Source organism: Bos javanicus, chromosome 12 (genome assembly GCF_032452875.1).
Source record: "Bos javanicus breed banteng chromosome 12, ARS-OSU_banteng_1.0, whole genome shotgun sequence".
In the NCBI taxonomy this organism is placed as follows: Eukaryota; Metazoa; Chordata; class Mammalia; order Artiodactyla; family Bovidae; genus Bos; species Bos javanicus.
The window spans coordinates 68,951,169-68,973,572 of record NC_083879.1 but is presented as its reverse complement, the minus strand read 5'-3'; the positions used below and the strand labels follow the sequence as shown (position 1 = coordinate 68,973,572).

The 22,404-nt window shown below is 42.0% G+C and overlaps 1 protein-coding gene across 1 annotated transcript in view; it reads left to right on the top strand.

Moving 5' to 3' along the window:
• Positions 1 to 22,404, top strand: part of DCT (dopachrome tautomerase) — a 43,013-nt gene that overhangs the window by 5,697 nt on the left and 14,912 nt on the right. The window contains exons 2-6 of the mRNA XM_061435214.1: positions 4,534 to 4,833; positions 6,852 to 6,952; positions 7,081 to 7,247; positions 9,792 to 9,971; positions 11,562 to 11,697. Of these exons, the coding sequence (XP_061291198.1) occupies positions 4,534 to 4,833; positions 6,852 to 6,952; positions 7,081 to 7,247; positions 9,792 to 9,971; positions 11,562 to 11,697 (884 nt within the window). The remainder of the gene's footprint in view (positions 1 to 4,533; positions 4,834 to 6,851; positions 6,953 to 7,080; positions 7,248 to 9,791; positions 9,972 to 11,561; positions 11,698 to 22,404) is intronic.

The window sequence follows — 22,404 nt, the reverse complement described above, 5'->3', positions numbered from 1 at the left end:
CTGATTTATATTTATATCCTCTAGCACTTAATGCCTTTTATTCAGTCATTCATGACTCCTTCATCAACCACCTAACCAATGTTTATTTAGCACCAATTATGTTAGGTCCTTCAGATACTAAGGGGAAAACCCCAACGAGATTTTTGATATGTCCAAATGTGCTAGTTGAGTAAGACAGGTATGAAAACAAATACTTAAAGACTATGAGATTTGATCAGTGGTAACTTGTAAAACCAGTAATGGTAACGCTTCATATAGAACGTACTATGTACCAGTACTGCTCTATGTTACCATGACTGCTTTCTGTAAGAACCCTTTATTCCAATAGGACAGGTTTTGAGAGGTCAAGTCCATAGTAATTAAGTGTGGCAGTTATATGGATGTACATAAATATGTGGGTGTGCAGAGAAGGGCATGTTTAATTTTGACATTTCTTTAGGTAATAAGTGCTAAAAACTTTTTTTGAGTCAATGAACGAGGGAGATGGTTATTGGTAATTTTGTTTCTAGCAACCAAAAAGAATATTAGTAGAGAAAATGTAGAGATCTTAAAACTCATGGCCTAGGTTATGAATTACTCAGTTTGAATAATGAGACACCAAAATTCAAAGACAAATTTCATTCCAAATCTAAAAGTGTATTGAATTTATTATTTCAAAATTTGTGCATGCTGTTTCTTAGCATTTAGAAGGAAGCAGGAGAAGGCAATGGCACCCCACTCCAGTACTCTTGCCTGGAAAATCCCATGGATGGAGGAGCCTGGAGGGCTGCCGTCTATTGGGTCGCACAGAGTCGGACACGACTGAAGCGACTTAGCAGCAGCAGCAGCAGCAGAAGGAAACAATTGCTCTCCTGTTGTGGAGTTGTAACTACATGTTCACCTCTGATCATCTGGCCTTGGGGAAACAACTGGAAGTTTGAGTATTTAGTATTCTTCACATGCATTTTGTTCAATCACTTCTCAAAAAATACTCTGCTCCTATGCTGCTGCTGAGTCACTTCAGTCGTGTCCAACTCTTTGCGACCCCATGGATGATAGTCTTCCAGGCTCCTCTGTCCATGGGGATTCTCCAGGCAAGAATACTGGAGTGGGTTGCCATGCCCTCCTCCAGGGGATCTTCCCAACCCAGGGATGAAACCTGCATCTCTTATGTCTCTTGCATTGGCAGGCAAGTTTTTACCCCTGGCACCACCTGGGAAGTGCACTCTGTTCCATTAGAAACTGCGAAAGTGGAGGGATGTATTTCAATCAAGATGTTTTAAAAATAGATATGATTCAATTATAGTAGGCACCCCAAGGGAAAAATAGATAGACTCCAAGCTCCATGAAGACTGAAGTACCTTGCATAACATCTGATACTGTAGTAGCCATTGAATAAGTATTGATTAAATAATTTATATTTAACAGCTTCACCTGAGTGATCAACATAATTTTAATGTTTAATGTAAACTGTTCAAAAACTTGATTTTCAGTCTTGGGACTAATAGAATTTTCCCTTTTAACTATTATTTTAAACTTATTTTTTCATTTGGTGTTGAAACAGGAAAATGCAAGTAAAGCTAAGTAGAAGGCAATGGCAACCCACTCCAGTACTCTTGCCTGGCAAATCCCATGGATGGAGGAGGCTGGTAGGCTGCAGTCCATGGGGTCGCTAGGAGTCGGACTCGACTGAGCAACTTCACTTTAACTTTTCACTTTCATGCATTGGAGAAGGAAATGGCAACCCACTCCAGTGTTCTTGCCTGGAGAATCCCAGGGATGGGGGAGCCTAGTGAGCTGCTGTCTATGGGGTTGCACAGAGTCAGACATAACTGAAGCAACTTAGCAGCAGCAGCAAGGGTAGGTAAGGGGCGCCAGTGTTAAAGGACCTGCCTGCCAATGCAGGAGACATAAGAACTGTGGGTTCTATACCTGGGTTGGGAAGATCCCCTGGAGGAGGGCATGGCAACCCACTCCAATATTCTTGCCTGAAGAATCCCATGGACAGAGGAGCCTGGTGGGCTACAGTCCATAGAGTCGCAAAGAGTCGAACATAACGGAAGCGACTTAGCACGCACACACACACAAGGGTAGGTAAAATATTTTGTATATTACAAACAGCATAGGACTGCCCCCTCTCAAATTCTTCCTACTTATGGTATTTTTAAGGACATTTCTTTTAATCATCGAAAAACAGCAGACTGTATTTTCTTTATGCAGGACACATGCTCATTTTGTTTTCATGCTGCTGGAAAATTTTCTTTTCCTTTAGGGATCCAAATAACCCTCTTTTTTATATTTTTATTTATTTATTTGGCTGTGTTGGGTCTTCGTTGTGACTCTTCGCTGTGTCATGTGGGATCTTTCTTTGTGGCAGCACGGACTCTCTAGTTACGCTACACGGGCTTAGTTGCTCCTCAGCATGTGGGATCCTAGTTCCCCAAATAGGGATTGGACCTGTGTCCCCTGCATAGCAAGGAGGGTTCTGGGCCACCAGGGAAGGCTCTAACCCTCTGTTTAGGGTCATAGTATGTTTTACTTACATCTATTTTGGTACTTGCTGATTATCAAAATTACTTGCAGGGCCTGCTTTTCCTTCTGATTCACAAGGACAGGGAGAGAAAGGAAGAAGAAAATTGAGAATTATTGAATCCTTCTGTTACATGCTTTTTATATCCCTTTTTTAACTTAAAAATGTTAAATTTCAACTTTATTGACGTATAAATGGCAAATAAAATTGTAAGATATTTAAAGCATCCTTTGTGATGATTTGGCTTTTTGCTCCTTTCATTTATTAAATGAAGATTCATTCATCCAAGGCCCAGCACAGGCCTAGGCAGCAGGATAATTGCCTTCTAGGTGCCTGTAGCTGAGCCAGTAGATGTCTACAATTGCCACCATTAATTCAATGAAAAAAGAAATAGGAGGTGTCCTGGGAACACAGCTTGGGGGTCATCTGACCCTAATGTGTGGGATCAGGAATGACCTTGTAGAGAGCCTATGGTGCAGCTTAAAGGAGGACTAGGCAAACCAGGTGAAGAGGAAGGTAGGAAGACTGTGAGGGAAAAGTGTTCAAAACAGAAGGAAGAGCAAGTAAAAAGATCTGGGAGGAAGAGGAGGAGAAGACAGGGAGCTGATATATTAAATGTTTCCTACAACCCCTAGGAGATAAGTTATTGCCCTCTTTTGTTTCAACACACAAACAGTATTTAAGTGTTTATTCTCTAACTTATCACTACCTAAGGAATGAGGTGCTGGTCATACCAAATGCAATGAAAGTGAAAGTCAAAGTGTAGTCACTTAGTCATGTCTGACTCTTTGTGGCCTCATGGACTGTAGCCCACCAGGCTCCTCTGTCCATGGGGATTCTCCAGGCAAGAATACTGGAGTGGGTAGCCATTCCCTTCTCCAGGGGATCTTCCCGACCCAGGGATTGAACTGTGGTCTCCGGCATTGCAGGCAGATTCTTTCCTGTCTGAGCCACCACGGAAGCCCAAATACAATAAAATAATCAAGGCTAAACAGGGAAAAGTCAACCTAAAATAATTTCAATTTTAGAAATTGAAAAAGGCTAAACAGAAAAAGGCCCGGAGCTTGGTATGACTAGTACTTGGTCCCTGAGATGATAAAATGGAAGAGCAGTTTGTGCAGAGACGGGCAACCCTGCAGTGATTTGCACTTTCTGACACTAGGGCCACTAATTCACCTTTATGACCTGCCAGCCTCCATTGATTTTGTCTTAACTCTGTCTCCTTTGTAACATAAACCAGCTTTTTAAATGTTGGATTTCACCTAAATTCCTGGAAATCAGTTTATTTATTTTCATTCCCCCGTTAGGTTGGTGTATATTCTCTTCCTTCTGTAGATCAATAACCTTCTGCATGTGCTTCAGGGCAGAGGGACCCAGCAGTGATGACATTTGGGGCTGCAGCTCCGCCCCAGGAAGGGATACCTGACATGATCCATGAGTGGAACGGATGGCAGCACTTGTCTTAGTCTCCCAGGGCTTCCATAACAAAGGACCACAGACTGGGTGGCTCACACAGAAACTCATTCTCTCACAGTTCTGGAGGCCTGACATCCCAGATCAAGGTGTTAGCAGGGTGTGTGTCTTGAGGTCTGTCTTGGCTTGTTGTGTCCTGACACCCCTCTCTGAGTCCAAATTTCCTTTTCTTATGAGGACACCAGTCATGTTGGATCAACCACAACCCCCTCCCTGCCCCACCACAGTGCCTTCATTCTAACTTATTTTTAAAAAGACCCTATCTCCAAAAATAGCCACCAAAATGCTAGGAGTTAGGACTTCAGCATATGAATTTGGTGGGGATTCAATTCAGCTCGTAACACCACGGAATTTGTTTCATGTCCTGTTTCTTTGCTGGGAATATTTCTAGAAACTCTCTGGTGTTCAGTCCCCTTGGAGAGACAAACATTTCAAGCAGAGTGCAAGGAAAGGCAACTGACCTTCTCTTCCGTTCTACTCCAGAAATTCCTTCCAAGCTATGTAAGCTGACTTCTTCTTCCATCTTTCCCTTAATTTCTCAAATGCACTAGGAAACTTCGCCGGCTATAACTGTGGAAACTGCAGGTTTGGCTGGACCGGACCCAAATGCGATCAGAAGAAACCATTGGTTGTCCGGCGAGATGTCCATTCCTTGACCCCTCAAGAGAGGGAGCAATTCTTGGACGCCTTAGACCTCGCAAAGTACACTCCGCACCCGGACTATGTGATCACCACGCAACACTGGCTGGGCCTCCTGGGGCCCAATGGGACCCAACCACAGATCGCCAACTGCAGCATTTATGATTTCTTTGTGTGGCTCCATTATTATTCCGTCAGAGATACATTATTAGGTGAGCTTTCCCCGCTTTACCTTAAGGTATCCTAGGGGCGTCCTAGGTGGTTCGGTGGTAAAGAATCTGCCTGCCAGTGCAGGAGCCTCAGGAGACTCAGGCGTTCTGAAATCATGCTCCATTTGCAATTATCCTCACTTTTGAGGCTCCTCGTTGGGGTTAGGGTGAGTGAAGACAGCTTTCTTTGAATAGTAAGATTCTTATTTGGAATCTGTCCTTGTGTTTGGGCTTCCCTGGTGGCTCAGCAGTAAAGAATCCGCCTGCAATGTAGGGGACTTGGGTTCCATCCCTGGATTGGGAAGATCCTCTGGGGAGAGGATGGCAACCCACTCCAGTATTCTTGCCTGGAGAATCCCATGGACAGAGGAGCCTGGCGGCTTACAGTCCATAGTGTCACAGAGTCAGATGCGACTGAGCACAGCACAGCCCTTGTGTTTATTGCTCATTTCCCCTCCTCATTTTGTTTTGAGAACTTTAAACTTTGTTCTGCATTAAAACATTTACAAAGGGCTGCCTAGCCAACAGCAGCGACAGCAGTTTCCCCCCTCAGTGTGGGTCTTTTTAAAACTTGCCTCACAGGTAAGCATCTGTCTTTCTGTATCGATAAATACGGAGGCTCTTCTGGCTATAAACCTTTATAGTTTTCTTGTCATCACTCTGAAGAATTTCTGCTTTATGAGAGGGTAGTCTCTCAAGAGGAAAAGAAAACTATAGTTTCTGGTCGCATCTAGGAATTAAATTTATATTCATGTCTGTTCATCTCTCTGAAGTTATTATGGGGACTTTGAAAAAGAACTAAAGTTAGCTCAAGTTTCTACATAACCATCAAAAGCTGTTATGAGACGGAGAAGAAGGATTGGAAAGGCAGTAAGGAGGTCATTAAATCGCCCAGAGCTTTTCACTAAAATTGGCAGTTCCAGAGGCCAGCCAAATTGGTTTGAATGTATTTTTCCTCTCTTCTGGTCTCGGCAACCATGCTTGTCAGCTAATAGTTGTAACTGATTGATGGCTGAGGCAAAACCCGTGAAAGTTCCTTTTGGTTCCAAATGCTGAATTCAGATTAAGTGTAGTTGAAGTTGCTTTGTTATTCATTAATCCCTCCCTATAAATGCAGGCATTTGTAAGGAATAGGTTAGAAAAAGTCTTTAAAAATATATTTCATTTAGATCTTAATGATCTGTTCTTTGGGATACTCTTATTTTATCTTCCTGAAGCACTGCTTCTAAATTAAATTTATAACAGGAGCTCTTAAGATGACCTGAGTTTCTCCAAATCTCTGCTGACCATCAGACTTTTGAAAGATGAAGGAGAATTTATCCTGAAAGTGCTATTTGCCTCTGAGATTGTTTTGTTGTGGTTGTTGTTTTCAGAGGAATAAATGACAAAAACAGCTATTTTCCCTTATGGTTGAAGAGGAAAGGTGGATGGGGAGATAAAATAGGAATTTGGAATTAACAGACACACACTGCTATATATAAAATATTAATAGATAAACAATAAGATCCTATTGTATAGCCCAGGGAACTATATTCAATATCTTATAATAAACCACAATGAGAAATAAGAAAAAATATATATGTGCTTCCCAGGTGGTGCAGTGGTGAAGAATCTGCCAGTGTAAGAGACGCAGGTGCATTCCCTGAGTCAGGAAGATCCTCTGGAGAAGGAAATGGTAACCCACTCCAGTCTGCTTGCCTGGAGAATCTCATGGACAGAGGAGCCTGGAGGGCTGCAGTCCATGGGGTCCCAAAGAGTCGATGACTGAACATGTGCATGCGTGTGCGCATGTGCACACACACACACACACACACACGTGTTCAGCAAACTGAATCACTTTGCTTTCCCTGAAACATTATAAATCAACTATTGCTGTAATAAAAATTAATTAATTTAAAAAAAATCCAGTTGTTCTCCGACTAAAACATCATGGACTTACTGGCTCTCCAGCACATCCCAGGTAAGGTTCACGTTAAAAAATTATATTCTGTGACCTCTAACATGTTTCCCAATTGTTTTAGGACCAGGGCGCCCATACAAGGCTATAGATTTCTCACACCAAGGACCTGCCTTTGTTACCTGGCACCGGTACCACTTGTTATGGCTGGAAAGGGATCTCCAGGTTGGTCAAAAGTTTCTTTTAGTTTTGCTTTGTATTTGGGCAAGACCCGTCTAAGTCTTTGCTTCCTTCATTTTCTTGTTGTTTCTGATGACATGAATTGAATGTCTGGTCATGCCCTTTGCTTTTAGCGCCTTACTGGCAATGAGTCCTTCGCTTTGCCCTACTGGAACTTTGCCACCGGCAGGAACGAGTGTGACGTGTGCACGGACCAGCTGCTCGGGGCAGCGAGGCAAGACGATCCGACTCTGATTAGTCAGAACTCCCGATTCTCCAGCTGGGAGATTGTCTGTGATAGGTAATGACACGGGTACCTGCTGTGGAAATCCAAGAGACCATATCTCCTCATGTCTGAGAGATGGACAGTCACTTCACAATTCGGTTTCTAATGCGTGTTGAATTCTGTTTGCATGTTTCTGAAGGTTATTTTCCTGCAGGAGGTAGGATTTTTTAAAATCCTGAGTCCTTTAGTAAAAAAAAAAAATAGAGGTATGGAAATCACACTTATAACACTGAGTATGCTTGGCCATCACTTTGAGATCCACTGTTTTAAAATGAGAAGTAGTTCCTGTATTCAGCCATGTCTTAAGCTCCGATCACATTCTAAGCATTTTAATAGTGCTGGGAATACATGGATGGATAAAATACAGCCTTCCTTTGGAATATCGTTTTATACTTACAAAGGTAGATGGCTGGTAAACAAACTACAGTAAAACGTGAGAAGTTATTTTAATAGGTGTGTGTGCAAAGCCAAGAAGAACATCAGGGAAAGTCTTTAGGAGGTAGAGATAATTATCCTGAGACTTCCAGCAGGCACAAACCTCTCAACCACAGGTCAGGGAGGGTGGTGTGTCCTCGGTGGGGGGAACATTATGTATGAAGCTAGAAAAGCCTCTAGAAGCTGTCTGGTATGGCTGGACCACAGGGTTCTGGGGAATTGAGGAGAACAGAAAACGGGGTGGGGAGAGAGATCTCTAAAGTACTAAAACTGGATCATGTGCAGCTGGTGTAGGAACTTTTTTCTACCATAAGTTATACCAACAAATGTTGGTTATTAAAAAAATACAATACTCAAATACACACAAGCAGCCTGTAGCTCATGAAGAATTCTGTCCTCAGTGATTCCTTGAATGTGTCTCTGAGCACACATCTCAGGAACAGATTCCCCAAGCAGCTCTTCTGTCTCTCTGTATTTGTTTGTTTCCTCCACAACCCTCGTGTGTTGAACCCTGCTGTGCTCACGCCCTTGTCCTGTGTTTTTGGACTGCTCCATGGCACAGAGCATTGTGTCCACACCCCAGGCTGGGCATGCGTGTGTTTTCGGGGGTCCAGCTCACAGGGACCCCATCTTCTCCAACCTGAGCTTTTCCTACAGCCTTCCAGACAGTGCCCATGGGGATGTAGTAAGTGCTGTGTATGTGACTCTGAGTCATTCCAGAAGGCTCCATTTCTCATAGTGTCGTGGGCTATTAGTTGGTGGTATGTGAAAAGAGATTTTTCTGATCAGATAAATTTAGAGAATTCTGAACTGAAAAAGTCTTTAGAAGTTTTAGAATGTCTCAGAGCCTTTAAGTAACCATATTCTTATTTTTCAAGAGGGGCTTAAACTTACCTGACCCTGACACCCTTAATTTCACAGGCCGTCTCACTGGAATGCTCTGGGAAAGGCAGCTTTTAGAGGCTGTTTCTGCCTAGTTTTTAGGCACCAGCCTATTTCATCTTCCTGTGTGTGCTGATTCTATTCTCACACACTCAGTAAGATCCCCTCATCCATTAAAATCCACACAGAAACGTCTTTAAAAATTAATCTCTACCGAATGAAATACTGCTCTGATGGTGGAATTCCAGGCCACAGCAGGCACGTGGGATTTAATATTACGGGCAGGGGTCCCCAGCCTCTGGGATCTAATGCCTGATGGTCTGAGGTGGAGTTGATGTAATAATAATAGAAATAAAGTGCACAAAAATATAATGTGCTTGAATCATTCTGAAACCATCCCCCACCCCCCACCCCCCACCCCAGTCTGTGGAAACATTGTCTTCCCCGAAATCGGTCCCTGGCGCCAGAAAAGTTGGGACCTACCTTCTCAGCCTCCATGTTTGCCAAGTAACCATCCCAACCTTAGAACATTTTCTAACACGGCATTTCTCCTGATTCCTCTCCTCCATATAGTATCATCTGCTTTGACTCTGACCACCTCCATTTGTCTTCAGTTTGCCTGGAATGCTTTCCTAGCTTCAATTCTGCCAAACTGGCTTAGTCAAAGTCTCTCAGTCGTGTCTGACTCTTTGCAACCCCAAGGACTCTACAGACCATGGAATTCTCCAGGCCAGAATACTGGAGTGGGTAGCCTTTCCCTTCGCCAGGGTATCTTTCCAACCCAGGGACCGAACCCAGGTCTCCCACATTGCAGGCAGATTCTTTACCAGCTGAGCCACCAGGGAAGCGCATGTGTGCTGGTGCTTGAATTTATCAGACCAAACTGGCTTAGCTCAGTGTTAAAACAGTCTACCCTGGTCTCTCTTCAGTTACTCCAGATTCAAATGCATGTACAATAGGAGCCACTGTCTTGCCTAGTAAGCCGTCTTACTGTCTTTCCAATGGAATGGTAATTTTCCTCGTTATTTATGTGTTGATTTATATTTCATGCATCTATGTTTTCAAAACTCCTTCATCCATAATTGCTTTTGGAAGCAGTTCTTTTACCACATATGTTTGACCCTTGTAAGGTGACTATAGTAAAGTTTTACCACAACTATGACCTTGATTGGTTTGTTGGGCTCAAAGTTATGATACTATCCATGAACTAACAGGTATTTCTAACCTCCTTACACATTTTAGCTTGAATGACTACAACCGCCGAGTCACCTTGTGTAATGGAACCTATGAAGGTTTGTTGAAAAGAAATCAAATGGGAAGAAACAGTGAGAAATTGCCAACTTTAAAAGACATACAAAATTGCCTGTCTCTCAAGAAGTTTGACAGTCCTCCTTTCTTCCAGAACTCTACCCTCAGTTTCAGGTTGGTGCTCTGATGTCTATATTTTACTGTCCTTTTTAGATTTCCATGCTTGTAGTTGTAATAAATGGGAAAGAAAGCTAGATATTGGGAGACATCAAAGCTCAGTAATAGGGAAGCCCTTTGTAAGAGGATAGCAAGGCATAGTGTTACCTATCATTAATTGTTATTTAGTTGCTTAGTTGTGTCTGACTCTTTTCAACCCCATGAACTGCAGCACGCCAGGCTTCCCTGTCCCTCACTATCATTAAGAGCTTAGTTTTTATATCTTCTAACTCAGCTATTCAAAACCACCTTTTTGCATTTCTAATTTCTATACACATATAAGTACAGTCTTCAGAACCATGGTACCTCACCAATTACATAGAGTATTTAAAATATATTTTCTTGTGTTCTTTCTTATTTTTTTCTGCATTAATGAAATATCAGCCATAGACCTTAACGTTTGGTTCTGAGATCTTAGAGGAGTAAAGAATCCGCCTGCCAGTCTAATAGACAAGAGATTTGGGTTTGGTCCCTGAGTTGGGGAGATCCCCTGGAGAAGGAAACGGCAACCCACTCCAGTATTCTTGCCTGGGGAATCCCCATGGACAGAGGAGCTTGTAGACTATAGTCCATGGGGTCACAAAGAGTTGGACACAATTGAATGAATGAGCACATGCACACAGACTAAATGCTACTCAGATTTCAGCACAGCAACATTAGGATACTTGAAATTTAAAGGCCAACTAATAATTTTCTCCCTCTAAAAAGACTGTAAGAATTATGAGAAATAATTATGTAAAAATAAATAAATAATTATGTAAGAATTATGAGAAATGGCTATGGGCTTCCCTTATAGCTCAGTTGGTAAAGAATCTGCTTTCAAGGCAGGAGACCAGGGTTTGATTCCTGGGTTGGGAAGATACCCTGGAGACAGAAATGGCAACGCACTCCAGTATTCTTGCCTTGAGAATCCCATGGACAGAGGAGCCTGGCAGGTTACAGACTATGGGGTCGCAAAAGTTGGACCCGACTTAGGGACTAAACCACTATGTGTGGCTGTAAGTAAGATTTTTTAAAAATTTGTTTATTGTTTATTTGCTTGCATTGGGTCTTAGTTTTGGCATGTGGGATCTAGCTCCATGATCAGGAATCGAACCCAGGCCCCCCTGCATTGGGAGCATGAAGTCTTAGCCACTGGACCATCAGGAAAGTCTCTATAAATAAGATTTTAACAAGCATCTTTGAAGATCCAGAAAGGAATGCAGATAGATTCATGGTTTTCATGACTAAACCTTACAGTAACTGTTCAACTCTGAGCCCCTTGTGTTGCTCAATTGTGTCCAACTCTTTGTGACCCCATGGACTGTAGCCCGCCAGGCTCCTCTGTCCATGGAATTTTCCAGGCAAGTAATATTGGAGTGGGTTGCAATTTCCTTCTCTGGGGGATCTTCCTGACCCGAAATCAAACCCATTTCTCAATGTCTCCTGCATTGGTCCCATTTCCCTACACAATCTGAAATTAAAAGACTATTACCTAGGCTGGAAACAAAAAGAGAGCTTTCTTTGTCAGTTCATGACTCTAGTTGCTGAAATACTGATTTCTCTCAGGAATGCCCTGGAAGGGTTTGGCAAAGCAGATGGGACCCTGGACTCTCAAGTGATGAATTTTCATAATCTGGTTCATTCCTTCCTGAATGGGACAAGCGCTTTGCCACATTCTGCTGCCAATGATCCTGTTTTTGTGGTATGTTCAAAGACTCAGACTGGATGAAAAATGTTCTAGATAATGTATTGGATTTATTTGCTTTTCAACAAGATTAAGGTTTGGTGTGTGTTTTATTCTCTGTGTGAACAATAGGATGTATGCATATGTCAATTAATTTTAGTCTATACCATAACTAACCAAGTCTAACCAGAAGGGTGGTTAGAAAGTGTTTGAAGTCCCCTCAGCCGTGCTTTAGAGATGGTTGATTAGCTTTGGGATGACTCTGGATGGGAGTATGGGCGGCTGCGACCGGTGCACTAAGCGCAGGCGGCCGAGAGGAGCTACCCCACGTCCAAGGTCAGGGGCAGAAGCCGGGAGGACCCCATGCCCGAAGGGCTGCGGCCAAGAGGAGTTACCCCACGTCTGAGGTCAGGGGCAGCGGCCGAGAGTGCCAGACTGCGATGGCGCAGGAACAGCTGAGAGGAGCTACCCTGCGTCTGAGGTCAGGGGCTGCGGCGGGAGGAACTACCTCACGCCCCCACGCCAGAGGCCAGGGGTGGTGGCCGGGAGGACCAACCCCACGTCCAAGGAGCCATGGCTGCGAGGGCGCAGGAGGGCCTAGAGGAGCTATCCCACGGTGAAGGTCAGGAAGGGTGGCAGTGAGGAGATACCCCTCGTCCAAGGTAAGGAGCAATGGCTGCCCTTTGCTGGAGCAGCCGTGAAGAGATACCCCACGCCCAAGGTAAGAGAAACCCAAGTAAGATGGTAGGTGTTGCAAGAGGGCATCAGAGGACAGACACACTGAAACCATACTCACAGAAAACTAGTCAATTTAATCACACTAGGACCACAGCCTTGTCTAACTCAATGAAACTAAGCCATGCCTGTGGGGCAACCCATGATGGGCGGGTCATGGTGGAGAGATCTGACAGAATGTGGTCCACTGGAGAAGGGAATGGCAAACCACTTCAGTATTCTTGCCTTGAGAACCCCATGAACAGTATGAAAAGGCAAAATGATAGGATACTGAAAGAGGAACTCCCCAGGTCAGTAGGTGCCCAATATGCTACTGGAGATCAGTGGAGAAATAACTCCAGAAGGAATGAAGGGATGGAGCCAAAGAAAAAAGAATACCCAGCTGTGGATGTGACTGGTGATAGAAGCAAGGTCTGATGCTGTAAAGAGCAATATTGCATAGGAACCTGGAATGTCAGGTCCATAAATCAAGGCAAATTGGAAGTGGTCAAACAAGAGATGGCAAGAGTGAATGTCGACATTCTAGGAATCAGCAAACTAAAATGGACTGGAATGGGTGAATTTAACTCAGATGTCCATTATATCTACTACTGCGGGCAGGAATCCCTCAGAAGAAATGGAGTAGCCATCATGGTCAACAAAAGAGTCGGAAATGTAGCACTTGGATGCAATCTCAAAAACGACAGAATGATCTCTGTTCGTTTCCAAGGCAAACCATTCAATATCACAGTAATCCAAGTCTATGCCCCAACCAGTAATGCTGAAGAAGCTGAAGTTGAACAGTTCTATGAAGACCTACAAGACCTTTTAGAACTAACACCCAAAAAAGATGTCCTTTTCATTATAGGGGACTGGAATGCAAAAGTAGGAAGTTAAGAAACACCTGGAGTAACAGGCAAATTTGGTCTTGGAATACGGAATGAAGTAGGGCAAAGACTAATAGAGTTTTGCCAAGAAAATGCACTGGTCATAGCAAACACCCTCTTCCAACAACAAAAGAGAAGACGCTACACATGAACGTCACCAGATGGTCAACACCGAAATCAGATTGATTATATTCTTTGCAGCCAAAGATGGAGAAGCTCTATACAGTCAGCAAAAACAAGACCAGGAGCTGACTGTGGCTCAGATCATGAACTCCTTATTGCCAAATTCAGACTTAAATTGAAGAAAGTAGGGAAAACCACTAGACCATTCAGGTATGACCTAAATCAAATTCCTTATGATCATACAGTGGAAGTGAGAAATAGATTTAAGGGCCTAGATGTGATAGATAGAGTACCTGATGAACTATGGAATGAGGTTCGTGACATTGTATAGGAGACAGGGATCAAGACCATCCCCATGGAAAAGAAATGCAAAAAAGCAAAATGGCTGTCTGGGGAGGCCTTACAAATAGCTGTGAAAAGGAGAGAAGTGAAAAGCAAAGGAGAAAAGGAAAGATACACCCATTTGAATGCAGAGTTCCAAAGAATAGCAAGGAGAGATAAGAAAGCCTTCCTCAGTGATCAATGCAAAGAAATAGAGGAAAACAACAGAATGGGAAAGACTAGAGATCTCTTCAAGAAAATTAGAGATACCAAGGGAATATTTCATGCAAAGATGGGCTCGATAAGGGACAGAAATGGTATGGACCTAACAGAAGCAGAAGATAGTAAGAAGAGATGGCAAGAATACACAGAAGAAGTGTACAAAAAAGATCTTCATGAGACAGATAATCACGATGGTGTGATCACTGACCTAGAGCCAGACATCCTGGAATGTGAAGTCAAGTGGGCCTTAGAAAGCATCACTACAAACAAAGCTAGTGGAGGTGATGGAATTCCAGTTGAGCTATTTCAAATCCTGAAAGATGATGCTGTGAAAGTGCTGCACTCAATATGCCAGCAAATTTGGAAAACTCAGCAGTGGCCACAGGACTGGAAATGGTCAGTTTTCATTCCAATCCCAAAGAAAGGCAATGCCAAAGAATGCTCAAACTACTGCATGATTGCACTCATCTCACTCACTACTAAAATAATGCTAAAAATTCTCCAAGCCAGGCTTCAGCAATATGTGAACCGTGAACTTCCTGATGTTCAAGCTGGTTTTAGAAAAGGCAGAGGAACCAGAGATCAAATTGCCAACATCCGCTGGATCATAGAAAAAGCAAGAGAGTTCCAGAAAAACATCTATTTCTGCTTTATTGAGTATGCCAAAGCCTTTGATTGTGTGAATCATAATAAACTGTGAAAAATTCTGAAAGAGATGGGAATACCAGACCACCTGATCTGCCTTTTGAGAAATCTGTATGCAGGTCAGGAAGCAACAGTTAGAACTGGACATGGAACAACAGACTGGTTCCAAATAGGAAAAGGAGTACGTCAGGGCTGTATATTGTCACCCTGCTTATTTAACTTATATGCAGAGTACATCATGAGAAATCCTGGACTGGAAGAAACACAAGCTGGAATCAAGATTGCCGGGAGAAGTATCAATAACCTCAGATATGCAGATGACACCACCCTTATGGCAGAAAGTGAAGAGGAACTCAAAAGCCTCTTGATGAAAGTGAAAGAGGAGAGTGAAAAAGTTGGCTTAAAGCTCAACATTCAGAAAACTAAGATCATGGCATCTGGTCCCATCACTTCATGGGAAATAGATGGGGAAGCAGTGGAAACAGTGTCAGACTTTATTTTTGGGGGCTCCAAAATCACTGCAGATGGTGACTGCAGCCATGAAATTAAAAGACGCTTACTCCTTGGAAGGAAAGTTATGACCAACCTAGATAGCATATTCAAAAGCAGAAACATTATTTTGCCAACAAAGTTTCATCTAGTCAAGGCTATGGTTTTTCCAGTGGTCATGTATGGATGTGAGAGTTGGACTGTGAAGAAGGCTGAGCGCCAAAGAATTGATGCTTTTGAACTGTGGTGTTGGAGAAGACTCTTGAGAGTCCCTTGGACTGCAAGGAGATCGAACCAGTCCATTCTGAAGGAGATCAGCCCTGGGATTTCTTTGGAAGGAATGATGCTAAAGCTGAAACTCCAGTACTTTGGCCACCTCATGCAAAGAGTTGACTCATTGGAAAAGACACTGATGCTGGCAGGGATTGGGGGCAGGAGGAGAAGGGGGCGACAGAGGATGAGATGGCTGGATGGCATCACTGACTCGATGGACGTGAGTCTGGGTGAACTCCGGGAGTTGGTGATGGACACCGAGGCCTGGCGTGCTGCGATTCATGGGGTCGCAAAGAGTCGGACATGACTGAGCGACTGAACTGAACTGAACTGAACTGTATGGGAGTTTACAGTTCAGAGGTGGATTCATAAATTAGCATAATAAGATTATTTGTGAATGCGTGCTAAGCCGTTTTAGTCGTGTCCAACTCTTTGCAACCCAGTGGACTATAGCCTGCTGGATTCCTCTGTCCATGGGATTCTCCAGGCAAGATTGCTGGAGTGGTTTGCCAGGCCCTCCTCCAGGGGATTTTCCCAATCCAGAGATCAAACCCTCATCTCTTACATCTCCTGCATTGACAGGTTGGTTCTTTACCACTAGTGCCACCTGGGAAACCCTAATAAGATTATGAATTATATCATAACTTAACATGAGCATGAAGAGGAAGGATTTTTCATTGGTAGAATGAGCAGTGTTGAAGGTAAGTGATGGACTAGAAGGACTGTGCATATGCCATGACCCTGGGATGATGCCCACCTACCTGAGGTCCAAAATTCTGTTTAGTGTTTGGTCCTGGCCCCCTTCACTTCGCAAAGGACTGACTGAAAATGAGCTGCTGTTCTTGCCATCAGAGGATCCGAAATGTGGACTCTTGGTCCCCACTTCTAATAAGGTGAGGGGTTATCTGTAAATCCTCCATTGTCATCTGTGCTCTTCTGTAAAATGCCTGCCTTGTTCATTGGTTCTAATTTGATATCTCACATCACTTTCAGGCTATCATTTCAGCCATCAGCAATGCCAAGTATTTCCATGTCTACCTTCTTTGCTATCTAGCTATTTATCAATACTATACATCTCTAAATTTTTATTAAAACATACATTTTTAATTTGTACATAACAACCATTATTACTAAGGAAGAATATTACAGTACTCTTTACACAGTACTCCAAAATATTATGTGAATAGCAGTCCTCTGACAAATTGAAGATTAAACCCAAACCTTTCACTCCTACCAAAGTAATAGTGGTGATGGCTAGTAATTTGATTTTCGGTCCTAAGTTTCAAGGATTGCCAAATCTTATCTCCTTATTTTGAGGAAACCCACTAAGTGGGCTTCTCTGGTGGCTCAGTCAGTAAAGAATCCATCTGTAATGCAGGAGACATGGATTTGATCCCTGGATTGGAAAGATCCCCTAGGGGAGGAAATGGCAACCAATTCCAATATTCTTGCCTGGAGAATCCCATGGACAGAGGAGCCTGATGGGCCACAGTCCCGCCTCAGTGGGGTCTCAGAGGGTGGGACATGACTCAGCAGCAGTATTTTGAGGAAACCCTACTAAATCTGCAGGGCTTGACGACATTTTTCTGTCAATGACCAGATAGCAATGTTTTAGGCTTTGCAGACAAGACGGCCTCTGTTGTAGGTGTGCAGCCTTGCCGCTGTAGCAGGAAAGGAGCCACAGACAATACACGAACAAGTGAGTGTGTTACCCAAAACTGGGATCATCTCTTGGTGGGTGTTTAGCCAGAAAACACAGCCAAGCCAAAGATCAATTGGGAGAAGGAAGGATTTATTACTTATAGCAAGTAAGGAGAACATTTGGGGTCTTTCCCAAAGCAGAGTCTCCTGGAGGAATAGCAAAATTGGGAACGTTTTAAGCTAAGGGTACATGAATATTCATGAAGGGACTTGTGCATAGGAGAATTCAGCATAAAGTGAACTGAAGTGAAAGTCGCTCAGTCGAGTCTGACTCTTTGCGACCCCATGGACTATACAGGCCAGAATACTGGAGTGGGTAGCCTTTACCTTCTCCAGGGGATCTTCCCAACCAACCTAGAGATCAAACCCAGGTCTCCCGCATTGCAGGCAGATTCTTTACCAGCTGAACCACCCGGGATTCAGCACAGAATTGGAGCAAAGGTTGACAGAGTCCAAGCTTTAGTTGGACTTAGCTTTAGTCCCAGCTTAAGTTTCAAGTGAGAAAAGGTTAACATCATCATCTCCTAGGCTCCACTCATCTAGTGGTTGAGGGTTTAGATTCTTCAGAACAGCTCAGAAAAGTGCTTGAGGCTAATCTTTAATATTAAAACAGAACGGAGAGTCTTTACAACTGATGTGTTACCTTTGCTACTGTTACTTCTCTTGTCTGGTAACAGTCAATTTGTTTTTTTGTTCATTTAAAATCTTCATAAGGCTTGTTCAAGGGCAAACACTGTGGCCAGGCCTAGATGGCAAAATGGTTTAGACTTAAAATGGTCTTTTTTATGTCAAAAAGCTATATTTGGTTCTTTTCTTTCAGACCATCCATCTCCTATCTGCCTACAAGTGTGGTGTTCTAATAAAACTTTATTTACAAGAATAGTGAGCCCTGTTTACCCAGCAAGCTTTAGTTTGTCAACCCCGGCTGGAAGGGATCAATGTCTTCTGTGTAGTACAGATATCTCTTTAGTCATCTTTCTCTTCCTGCTCTAGCTGGAAGCCCACATTATGATTTTGTGGACGTGGGATTCCGTGACTTACATTAGTTGAAAGACACAAGATGTTTTATCATCCTTGTCTTCATTACTTTTAATACCTTTAATATTTAAAAATTTGTTTTCCTTGGTATAAGTTATGTGCATATAAATAGACAAAAAGCCACAGCCTTTCTTTGAAGGCACAGAAGGAGTAATGTTTTGGCACAAGTTCCAGAACTCACTATTACTTTAGGCTATTGACAAAGAGTTTCATGTTGAAGCCAATTCAGCTTCAACAATATTGAGACCCAGGTGAAAGCACTTAAGATTACAGAGTTATGGCTTCTGAAATTTCAAATTTATGCAAACATATTGCATATGACATTTATTGAATTTGTTTTTTGTGAAATCTCTTCAAGCAAGAGAAACACACATTTGTATTCGATCGAAATGAGTATAAGAAGGTGTCATGTTAAAATGCAGGAAATACTCTGAACCAATCTCTGAAATTCTAATTTTAAGGTAATTGAAGGAAATGCACACATTTATCATGGAAAGTAAGATTAGGTCACAGGAATGCTAAATAGTTCTGTTTTCAATATCAAATTTGGGTGTAACCTAGAAAAGAAAAAAAGGAGGGAAACCAATAGACTGCAAAGTTAAATAGTTAACTGCCATGAAAGAAACTATGTTAGAGGATTAGTGACTTTGTGCCCAATTCCTAAAGAAAGTATTCTTAACGATGTATTTGGATTACTAATGTACCTCTTAGTAAAGGTACATTCGGCAAGTTTTAATTCTTGGTGGGGAGATTAATAGGTTGCACAGTTAATAATCACTGAGTAGCTCATGTGTCTGTTCTTCACCTTTTACATTAAAATTCTAAATGGAATAAGACATACCAGCAGCCTTATTATCATTTATATTTATTTCTTTTTTTATTGAGCTATAGTTGATTTATTTACATATATTATTGTATATATTATGGGCTTCCTTGTGGCTCAGCTGGTAAATAATCCGCCTGCAATGCGGAGACCTGGGTTCAATCTCTGGGCTGGGAAGATCCCCTGGAGAAGGGAAAGGCTGCCCATTTCAGTATTCTTGCCTGGAAAATTCCATGGACTGTATAGTCCACGGGGTCGCAAAGAATCAGACACGACTGAGAGACTTTCATTTTCACTTTGTGTATATTATATATGTAACTGAATCACTTTACACCTGAAACTAATACAAATGTGTGTATATGTATATATATATATTCTTTTTAAGATTCTTTTTATTATCGGTTATTAGATTGTTACAAGATGTTGAAAATAGTTCCCTACGCTATACAGTAAATCCTTACTATTTATTTATATTTCTTAATAATGACAATCATTTGGATAAGAGAGAAATTTAAGAATATAAAGCAAGAAAAGAGAAAATGAGTTTTTTTTGTTGTATTTTGGCTGTGCCATGCATCTTGCAGGATCTTAGTTCCCCAGCCAGAGATCCAACTCGTGCCCCCTGCAGTGGAATTTCAGAGTCCTACCCACTGGACCACCAGGGAATTCCCAAAAATGAGCTTCTAAAAATGAAGATCTAATGGACTACACCAAGTTAAGCCTGTAAAATCTTGTCTGACTCTATTTTCCTAAACTTCAATAAAATTAATAGGTCACAATAGCAAGTATAAATATTTCTGAATTATTATGAGTTAGTTGAAATTTTTTAAAAAAAGTATATAGGGCCTTGCTTTTCTCCCCTCAAGAGCACTTAAAAATGGATCTACTTTATTTATCTTTTTTAAAAGGAAAAGTTGTAATTAGACAAATACCTTGAGTATTGAAAATAATGTTGTTTTATGTCAATTTAAAAAATTTTAACCATTTAATGATTTTTAATTATTTATAATTGCAGATATATTGGCAAAAATATTTTAAAGTGCCTATAATTCCATTTTAATATTCTTGCTTATTTCCTTTCATATTCTTATATGTTTGACCGTAGCCAATATAATGCACATATTTTCTGAATGTTATGTAGTTTCCTAAATTTTTTAATTTAAAAACTTTATAACATATAATGCACATAACAGGTTCAAATGAAAAAGGCATAAAATGAAATCCCTTTATCAATATCAGCTCCCAGCTATCCATTCTCATTTTTCTTTATTCTTCCAGATATAATTTATAAATATACAAGCACATTATATATTTCTTTATATATTTCATTATCCAAATGAAAGTATACTATAGACACTTCTGTGACTTTTACTCTTTATTTGTTTTACTTATTTTAAACACTTTTCTTTTAAAAGGCTGCATGCTGTTCTGTGGGCTTTCCAAGTGGCTCAGTGATAAAGAATTTGCCTGTAATGCAGGAGACACGGGTTCCATTCTTAGGTTGGGAAGATCCTCTGGAGGAGGAAAAGGCAACCCATTCTAGTGTTCTTGCCAAGAAAATTCCATGGACAGTGGAGCCTGGCAAACTACAGTCCATAGGTTCACAAATAACATGGGCATGACTGAGCACACACGTATGGTATTCTCTAGCATGAAGTGAAAGTGAAAGTGAAGTCGCTCAGTCGTGTCTGACTCTCTGCGACCCAGTGGACTGTAGCCTACCAGGCTCCTCCGTCCATGGGATTCTCCAGGCAAGAATACTGGAGTGGCTTGCCATTTCCTTCTCCATCTCTAGCATGAACTCACTGCCAAATTGGTCTCCTACTGATGGATGTTTAGGTGGTTTCTCATCTTTTGGTTTATGAACAATTCAGCAATAAATGAACATATAGGATAAGCGAGAGAATTACTGGCTGAAAAGTGAAATAAATGCATTTGAAATTTGGTAGATATTGCCAAATTGCCCTGTGGAAGGTTGAATGATTTTTTTCCTCTACCCAGCTACGTAGCAGAGGGACAGCTCCTCCACTCTCTCTCATTAGCCTGGTATATTATCACCTTTTCCAATTTTGCCAATTGATAGGTGAAAATATTTCAGTGAGTTTCATTTTCATTTCTTTTCTTCTAAATGAAGTTCAGCATCTTTTCACATATTTAAGGAACCTTTTGCATTTTCTTTTCTGTGGTCTGTTCACGTAGGATAATGAGTTCTGGGAAGAGAAAAAAAAATGAAAAGTTCTTAAGAGAATTAGGACTTCCCTGGTGGCTCAGGTGGTAAAGAATCCACCTGTAGTACGGGAGACCTGGGTTCTATCCCTGAGTTTGGAAGATCGCTCGGAGAAGGGAACAGCTACCCACTCCAGTATTCTGGCCTGGAGAATTCCATGGACAGAGGAGCCTGGCAGGCTGCAGTCCATGGGATTGCAAAGAGCCGGACACAACTGAGCGACTTTCACTTTCACTTTCAAGAGAAATAGTGAAATGCTTTGTTCTCTATGTAGTAAAGTGAAAGTGGCTCAGCCGTGTCTAACTCTTTGCGAACCCACGGACTATACAGTCCATGGAATTCTCCAGGCCAGAATACTGGAGTGGGTAGCCTTTCCCCTCTCCAAGGGATCTTCCCAACCCAGGGATCACACCCAGATTTCCCACATTGCAGGTGGTTTATTTACCAGCTGAGCCACAAGGGAAGCCCAAGAATACTGGAGTGGGTAGCCCATCCCTTCTCCAGGGGCTCTTCCTGACCCAGGAATCGAACTGGGGTCTCCTGCATTGCAGGCGGATTCTTTACCAACTGACCTATGAGGGAAGCCCCCAAAGTTAGCAACAAATAAAACATCCTCTTTAAATATTTTATTTTTCTTCGAAACCTAATACTCTGTTCATATAAAAATGTGTTCTTAGGGGACTTCCCTGGCAGTCCAGTGGTTAAGACTTAGCCTTCCAATGCAGGGGCGATGGGTTCCATCCCTGTTGGGGAGCTAAGATCTCACATGCCTCAGGCCCAAAAATCCAGAACATAAAACAGAATATTGTAACAAACTCAATGAAGATTTTAAAAATGGTCCACATAAAAAGAATCTTAAAATTTTACTGTGTTTTCTAGGGTTCACTAGCTTAAGGGAAGCTCACATTATAACTAATACCACATCCAACCTCTGCATCAGTGGTTAGGTATGTAGGTTAGTTAGTGGTTAGTACTCGGTTGATGTGCAGTAAACTCTTGTGAGGAGAATATCAGATTATTGAGCACTTATTACTGTGTCACTAGACGCCATGTAAACATAATTTTTTAACTTCACAAAACCGTGTGTGGTAAATATGGGGACAATAAAGTTCAGAGAGGCTAAGGGGAGTACAACACCCTATGTAAGTGGCTGAGCAGAGATTATAAGAAAAGTTTTCTACTCAAAAATTTCCCCACGTTGAGTATTCCAGCTGCAATTTTGCCTTTTGTCTGTTTAGACAGTTCTTCCTCTGATCCCTTCA